The following is an 8,505-nucleotide window of genomic DNA, read 5'->3' as shown; positions in this document are numbered from 1 at the left end:
ACCGTCCCTTTATTGCTTTGACGCGAGCACTAAGGTGTCAGGTAGTGGGAAACACAAGTTCCCAAACTGTACCCAGCCAAAAATGTAACAATCAGCAACTCAAAAACTATCCTCAGTCCTCAAGGATTTCTTTCCAAGTATTCGCAGCAGTGTAAAGACCAACATTATTTTACAAGGATGAGAACCTCAGCAGAAAAGGTGCTTCCACTTAAGCCTTAATTATAGGGCCAAGCAGAAAAGGTTTCCTATTTGAGTAGACTTACTTACGTGCTCATTTCCAGTACTCTCAATGGTACTTCACACAAGTGTACTCTAAACACCCCTCTGTTGCACAGTCTCAGTAATAAGGCAACCAATAACCCCCATCATCAAGTGGCTTTGGGAAACGGGACCGACACAGCCAACAAACTGCTGAAAATGTCTTTCAGTGAGTGCCATACATGGCATCTTCAAACATCTCCAGGGTCTTTTGCGTCCACACCTGGATACTTTTAGTTTCTGCCCTAGCCTTAGGCTTGCGCCTTTGTACTCTGAAATAAGCACATTTTATGTACTCTATAGATTTGCCTAAAAAGTTATGGAATCACCTGTAAGTTGACCAGTTCACAGCGGGCACTATACAAAAAGTCATTAATACACTTGCCTCCTGAAATTTACCCCTAACAAAAACACATCAATTCTGAGGCCAGAATTTACACAGTTATTTTACTGATATTACTTTCACTGATCGTTCTTTCATAAAGGTGTTGCAGAAATTTGACAGTGGTCACAATTTGTAGCCAAAGAGTTAGTGAACAACTTTTCTACAAACATGTCCACAACCTGCTGTATCCTCAACCCCAAGACATGTCCCCAATTAAAGAACTGTTCAACATTAGGATTTGTTTCACGTTTGTCACAGGTACATCTAGGGTAACAGTCACTTATGGTCCTCTATAGTGCATGCAGCGCCTCATCATCCACTTTAACCCCGTCCCCTATAAAAATCTGAAACTCTTTTCAGATTTTAAAATTCAAAGCAATGAATCCTGGCATCTTCTGCAAGACTGCAGCTGGAGCTCTGTGCTGTTGGACGCTGGGAGCTGCAACTCTGGCCAGTCCTGAAAAGTCAATGTCTGTAGAAAATTCAATCCTGGCTGTGACCTCAAGAATGCGTCTCAGCAGGATAGGCCAAGAACAGCTCCAAGTTTCAGTGGTGAAATTCATCACAGGACCTTTTTGACACTCAGTGTTTCTCCAGTGCTTTGGTGAGAAGTTCATTCAGGCGGCTCACCATTGGCCGGGGGTCCTCATTCAGGCCTGCAGTAATCATGGCGTTCTCATAAATCTGAAAATGCGATGAGAAAAAACATTATACCAGAACAACAGAATACAAAAGTTCCTTGAGTCTTACTTAGTGGTACAACCCACTAACTTAACAGCCATGAACTGCTCCATAAATTAGGGTAAGTTAAATATGACTTAGTTAGGTCTGGTCATGTGACGGAAGTTTGAACTGATGCTGCTCATGCTATAGATGTGTGTAAACGAAAGTGTGTGTGTGTGTGTGTGTATGTATGTATGTATGTATAATTTAAATGGTTGCTCCTCATTCTGTACTCATTATATGTCAGGGATACTTGCACTGTATCTAAGACATATATCCGCTTAAGTGATTCTGTGCTGCTGCGTGTTGCACCTGCTCGGTGTGTGTATGGCTGCATGCACAGCTAATGCACATACTTCAAGCATTGGGTTTGTGTGCTGGACACTTGTACTGAATGTGTCTATTCAATTCTATACTTGTGTGCACGAAGAAAGCCCGCAATGCATTTGCCCATGTTTCAAAATTGAGTTTGGTAACCACATACATCTGTTATATCAGCATCTACAGAACCAAGGCTAAACGTGTACTTTACAAATACACAATATGTTACTAAAATAATAGAACAGTGTTCTTCTAATGCTCATTGCAAACCTATTTTAATAAGGTAATAGGCTTCTACGGGGTGACACCCAATATATAGCTAATATAGGTCTAGCTAGTCTGCGTGTTAAACTTTGCAAAAATAATAGGCATGTTGTATTGTTCTGTACGCACGGAAACTTTGTGTTGCTGTTTTAAGGTTCTGCACCAAATGCGGACGATTTAAGCTGCATGGATGACGCATATTTTCTGTACGTATTACTACAGTTGCTGCTTGTTAAACTTGTAATCTGAATTTCCGTTTGTGCTATGAAATCTATATAAACAGCCTGTCTTGTACAATCAATTCTGCGGCTGCAGCACAATATTGAACTGCTTGTTGTAGTTTTTTACCAGTTCATTCTTTGTGAGGAAAAACATACACTGATGGTGCTTTTTAATCCATCATAACTATTGAATAACAAGCCCAAACGTGGCCATAAAAAGAAAACAAACAACCCTACAGGTGGTTAGGCTATTAAGTCTTCTGGACAGTATTGTGATTCAAGTACATGTCCCTGCTGCGCCAAGAGGGCACCAAAACAATAAAACAAGTGTATCCCCAAGCTACTGTTTTCACTCTTTTGCCAACTCTTATGCTCACATGCCTATTCGTCCACAAACATGGCAAGTATACCTGCTCGAGCACAAGCTGTGCCAAGTCCGGCTCACTGTCCCGCAACTGTACCAGTTTCTTTATAAGGGGGTGCCTAAAACAGAGCAACATTGAATTAGTGCTTTACAGAACGATCATTACTTTGTATAAACTAGAATTAATTTTTACAACATTTGTATGCCACTAAAAAGAACATAATTAAACTAATTTGAGTTTATTTTTGCAATTTATTCTCTTATTTAACAGTTATCTGGGATTTTTCTTCGCCATAAGCTTCTGTTTAGAATATGATGGTGTTGTTCAATGTGTTTTCCATGATACAATTCAGTATATCAAAAGCAATACTTATAGACATGAGAACTGTACTTTCCTGATAACTTGCATTGGTGTAAAATTCATTTGGAAAAAAATGCAACTATTAACGAGTATAACAAAATAAATCAGGCATCTTCCGCTTACTTTTGGAGTGTTGGAACGTGGGCATCCAGTGAGTCAAAGTCAAAAATAACTTTATTCAGTTCCATGGACCATAAAAGCTTGACAAACGTACATAATACTTTAAAAGATTTTTCCATGTCAAATTTGTGCGGTTACATAAATAGATGTCAATAAAACCCAGCCATTCATATAATTTAAGCAGTTTGCAATTTTCAGAGAAATATAGTCTTACATGCTCAATGCCCAGAACAACAAGCTGTAATGGCGAAAGTTATGTAAGAAGTATAAAAAAATAAAATGCCTGTTTATCTATTGTGACTGATATCGTTATCTCATTAAGATTGCAGTTTTAATTGGAAACAGCAGTACAGATAGAAACTGTAGACAAAGAGTGCAAAAAGTTAAAACCGTCCACTTTTTGCACTCTTTGTCTACAGTTTCTATCTGTACTGCTGTTTCCAGGCACTAAAACTGCAGGCACTGGATAAGTCCATGAAGGCAAGGTGGATAGACCTCCTGTCCTTCATGCACTTGACCATAATCAGGGACACATTGAGGCACTGTTCTGTGGAACCCATCCCCCTCCTAAAGCCATATTGCATTTTTGACATGATCCCAGTATTGCTCGCCCAGGTCTAAAGACTAGCTAGCATGTTCCACCCCAGAACTTTTACAGCTGCGTCAATAAGGGAAATTGGCCTATAACAGGCAGGGTCGTTCCTATTGCCCTTTTTTAGGTCTCGGGCGTTGAACCACGCGAAGCGCGGTCTCGCCAGAGAACCTATTGTTATGGAGTCTTCTTTCCAGGAGAGGGGACGGGAGCTGGCCGCGCGCTCGGAATTGAGCGGGCCACGCGCACGAGAACGCGCTCGCTGAGGCCAGCTCCTGTCTCCTCTCCTGGAAAGCTGCCACACAGCCACACCTCCCCCTGCACGCATGTGCACAAACAGAGACAAACACACACACGAGCGCACCTACACATACATACAGAGACCCACCCCCGCCACCGCTGCACACACACACAAGCGCACCCTCCCTCCCCCTCCCCCCTGCCCCCTCCAACTAAGCCCCACTTACCGGCTTTGTTGACTTCTGCAGACTCCGCGGGGCTATCCCTCGGGCACGGGAGCCCCGCGTCACCAGCACTGCTTCTCTGGCCATCCGTGGGCCCGTGCGCGGGCTTCCGGCGTGCGAACTACAAACGTCTACGCTATGACGTCATTTTGTAGTTCATCACACGTCAGGACATTGCGGCGCATCTGGGGAGCATTCGAATTTTAAATCCCTACACTCGTTTGCGGATGTGCGGTTTTGACTGACAGAGACTTTTTGGGCTCAGGTTGGCTCCCCTTTTGAATTTTCCTAGATACACATGCCGCACGTTGCTTCTGTACAAAGACTACAGACGCCATTATGCTGATATCACTTTGTAGTTCTAAATACGGGCGCGGAGCGGTGGCTAGTACCGAGTGTTGCTCGTTTTACACAGTAGACTGCTGTCCACTCCCTGGGGTGCTATCCTGTGATCTTGAACAGGCGTTTTGTGGTTGGCATGGGAATGTGCACATTTAAAAGGAACTTTCGGTTGCAATGTCCACGTTTTGATTGTCCACTGAGAACAGATACTTAGTGGGGCAAAGCAGGTAGTTGAAAGTCGAATTTTGAAAACGTATGTAGGCACTCCGAAGTGCTACACCTGAAAGTTTAAGTGTATATATTGACATCCGATGACGCATTCCTTTGCATTTATTAGAAACTTTGTTTTTTTTGTATTGGCAAATTTAATGCATCTCAGTGGTTCATAATTTGCACCGTTCTTTATACGCACCTCCAGGTTTTGGTACCTTTTTATTTGATTAAAGAAAACTAGCATAGGGTGTATTTTATTTGGTTTTATTCGGACGGTAGTGTTCTAATATAGTGGTGCCTGACCTCGAAAGGGGAGTGAGTTTATTTCTTTTTCCATTGGTTTGTGCCTCTCTAACGTGAACTTCTGGAGTGTGTGTACTCTATGAAATACCTAGCCCATGAATTCCATTCCCCAAGCGCACACATCACATCTTCTGTAGAATTGACAGGTGTACTTTGACTAACAATGATTTTTTTTCTTTTCAGGCGGGGACATATTGTTTATTTATGTTCTAGCATGTTGGCCGTGTGCCATGCCATTGAGTTTATTAGCGATGTGCACTAATCCTTTTTTTTCTACCAGTGTCGACTTGTGCGAGCTGTAGTACGTCCTCAGAGGTAGAATATAGGCCGCCCCTTTCGAGTGTGGCTTCTGTGCACATTTGACATTTCTAGAATACTTCTATTTGTACTTTATCAACTTATTTATCGAGCACAACGTAGGTTTGCCCTTATATTTTGCTTTGGGTTTGCAAATCATTAACGTGATTGTTTGAATCAAATGCCTTCGACTAGGCGTTTGTTTTTATACAGACGGCCGGTTTATTTAATGTTTAACATAGCTTCGTTTACAGTATTTACTGCCTGTTTTGGTGTATGGTAGGTGTCCCCTTATTTGTTAGTTTTTTTTCTGTAGTACTCATTAGAAATGAGCAGGTTGTACCCCGAGATTTCACCCATTTGTTAACTTCATTTTTCTGTTTTGACACTTTTGAATACTGTGATCACGAGGCAGGGGCTTCATTCATGTCGGGTGCATTTTATAGATCCCTCTTTGGGAAGAGGTCCATGTCTGACATGAACCAGCTGGTTACTTCTTGCTGCCTGCCAAATGTTTTCTGAATGCGCCGGGCACATTTTCTACAGGCACACATGATGAAGCAAAGCTTCGCATATTTTGCGGCTTGCCGAAGTCAAGAACCTCGTTTATGTGTAATAAGGTAACAAACGTATGTTTTACTAACGTTTATTTTGTTTAGGCAAAGTTTACGAAGCTTGCCTATGGGTATTTCTAATACATTTAATCAGTGTACTTTAATATGGCCGCCGCTTGTATTTTAGTTACTGCGCATGCGTCAGCCACACTCACGTGTCCTGACGCGTCTGCAGAAGTGGAGGGAAATTTATGCACATGCGTAATCCATAGCTGTGCCCATCATGTGGTACTGCTCGTGCCACTGCTCCTGTGCCTGTATCAATGTAGCTAACATTTAAACTGCATAAGTATATTTTATAATGATAAGTAGAAAGTACAAACCCTGTGATGTGTTTTCATGATGACATTATTATGTATTAATTTGTTTTCGCTTACTTTTCATGTACCGCGGGGAATGGGGGTCTGAGTGAGAGGAGAGCCATATTGGAGGTCCCTTCTGCGCCTGCGCAACTTTCGGCAGCACAGTAGACCTTGACTGATGGAACATAGCCAGTTGGCAGCGATGGGCGAGATGCTCCTGAGAAAGTCACCTCTGCCCTGCGAGAACAGCGAATGTGGCTCCTTATATGTTACAATGTAATATTGTACTACTGCTTGCCGTGTAGCTTCTCATGGGAACCCCAATCTTCCTAGGCGGTGCCCAAACATGCAAATACAGGCTTGAAATGTTGGATTGTGATTGGTGTGTTACCCAAATCCTACCTTAGGACCAATCGAAATTGAGGGATTCTGACACTTTGCAACATTGGGGGGTGGTACACTGTTCCCAAACTGTATATCTACCCTGGGTTCACCTAGGGAACCGTCCGACTTGTCTGGTTTAGCTGACCTGTCACTGACCCATCGTACTCAATAGGTGATTGAAGATACAGAGCGCTGCAGAGCACTCTGTCCGAATTTGACCATAGACTAAGGTTCTACTGAACCTTAAAGTGCTGGCGAAGCACTTTGCTGGGAGTTCGCTGACCCAATTGGGGTCTTGATCGATAGCTGCAGAGCGGGTGGAGCGCAGGCGTTGCTTCCGAACTGTGGGTTCCGGTCCTGTCCTGAGCGGTCCTGTCCTGAGGGTTTGCTGTCCTGTCCTGATTCCTATTCCGAGGGTATCCTGTCCTGTCTTGGGTGTCCATTCTGCACCTGCTGTCCTTTGAGGGGTATCCTTCCTTGAGGGTTTCCTGTCCTTAACTGACCCGTGGCCAGGGTTTGGTTTCCACACCATTCTAGGTAAATATTGCTCTGAACCTCTTAAAATCTTGCACCTTCTGAATTTCTAACTTTTGCTTCAATAAAGTTTACCATTGCATATGTTATTTTCCATGTCTTTCCGCAACTATTGAAAGTCATTTGCATTTTTCCATAAGTTTGTTCCTATGTCTTCTCACTTGTTAGAAATTATATTTTGCATTGCAGTTTGTCATTTTCTGATATGGTCTAGAACCTCATTGCCTAGATTGTTTAAAGGCCCGTTCACCTTAAGTGAAGCGTGTTACTCTTTATAGGCCCTCCTGTAGTTATACCTACATAGTCTGCTCATGCTTAAATAATTCTGATTAGCATAGTATCTTCTTGTTACATTTTATATCAGTATTTCAATGATTACTCTGTCGTTATTTCTCTACAGTTACATCATTTACATTATCTTGGTTATTGATTGCCTTATTTTGATGTACCTTATGCATGAAGCAAATGAACTTTAGATAAACATTTTAAAACTTCCCGTTGTCCGTGGTCATTTCAACAGTATTTTGAATGTTATTGGTTGGGTTTGTATTTTGCTGCCTTTCCTTTTACAGCTAGCTCCCTGATTCATTGTGGTCATTAGGTACCCGCATCGGTGGATGGTAAGTCGGGTGCACTGAGAAATAATAGTAGGGAACACACACACAAATTGGTAGAGCTCGTGAAGTCACCTGGTCGATGTATATGGTGATTTGAAAGTATATGGGCCCTGAAGCCGGAAACGGCGAAAATCATTGGCCGGGTGGCCTCGCGCGCTCTATCAGTTTTACTGGTTAGCAGAGGTATGGTTAGGGACTAGCTAAAGGTTAGGCAGGATTAGTTGGACTAGTTGAGTCGGAAGCTGCTAGTATATTGATGCTGCTAGAAGAGCGGCTGTTCTAAAGAGACCTGATCAATCTCTTGTGAATACGCACGAATAATATCTTGTAAAAACAATTCATGAATTGCTGTATTGTTATTATTCTTGTTTTTATATTGTTATATGTATTAATCCATGCGTTCGTAAACCGTATTGTTTCTTGTTGTCCGAACTCCCCGGGGAATTGAAAGGGCAAGTGGTGAATAGAATCCATTGTCCTGAGGTCACAGGCTCGAGGAAAGTTAGGTGCAGGTTAAGATAACCGGGAAGCACTAACTAGGGTTTTCTGAATACATGTGTGAATAAATGTCAGTAACGGGGTTCATTGGCAAAATTCCCATAGTGGCGTAACCTAGTAAGGGTCACATCGGAAGAGTAGCAGGTTCCTCGGAGCTAGCGTGAAAGCAGAGGGGTCCGCTGGGAAACCTTAAACTCGGAATATATCCCGGAAAAAAGTGGATGAGTTTGGGGAAATAACAGGTTCACCGATGCTAGAGTGAAGGGTAGGCGGAAGAGATCTACTCGCAGTGTGTGAAAAGTAAATGGAAGTAGTTTACTTGCAGTAA

The 8,505-nt window shown here is 42.6% G+C and overlaps 1 protein-coding gene across 1 annotated transcript in view; it reads right to left on the bottom strand.

Moving 5' to 3' along the window:
* Nucleotides 1–686: 686 nt before the first annotated feature.
* The window catches only part of TRAP1 (TNF receptor associated protein 1), a 195,884-nt gene continuing 188,065 nt past the window's right edge, over nucleotides 687–8,505 (bottom strand). The window contains exons 17-18 of the mRNA XM_078663136.1: nucleotides 2,583–2,655; nucleotides 687–1,327 (exon numbers count right to left, since the gene is read on the bottom strand). Coding sequence (XP_078519262.1) covers nucleotides 1,226–1,327; nucleotides 2,583–2,655 — 175 coding nt within the window. The 3' untranslated portion in view covers nucleotides 687–1,225. The remainder of the gene's footprint in view (nucleotides 1,328–2,582; nucleotides 2,656–8,505) is intronic.

This window comes from Lissotriton helveticus, chromosome 10 (genome assembly GCF_964261635.1).
Source record: "Lissotriton helveticus chromosome 10, aLisHel1.1, whole genome shotgun sequence".
Taxonomy (NCBI): Eukaryota; Metazoa; Chordata; class Amphibia; order Caudata; family Salamandridae; genus Lissotriton; species Lissotriton helveticus.
Note: the sequence above shows the minus strand (reverse complement) of the source record. Positions and strands in the feature narration are given on the sequence as shown.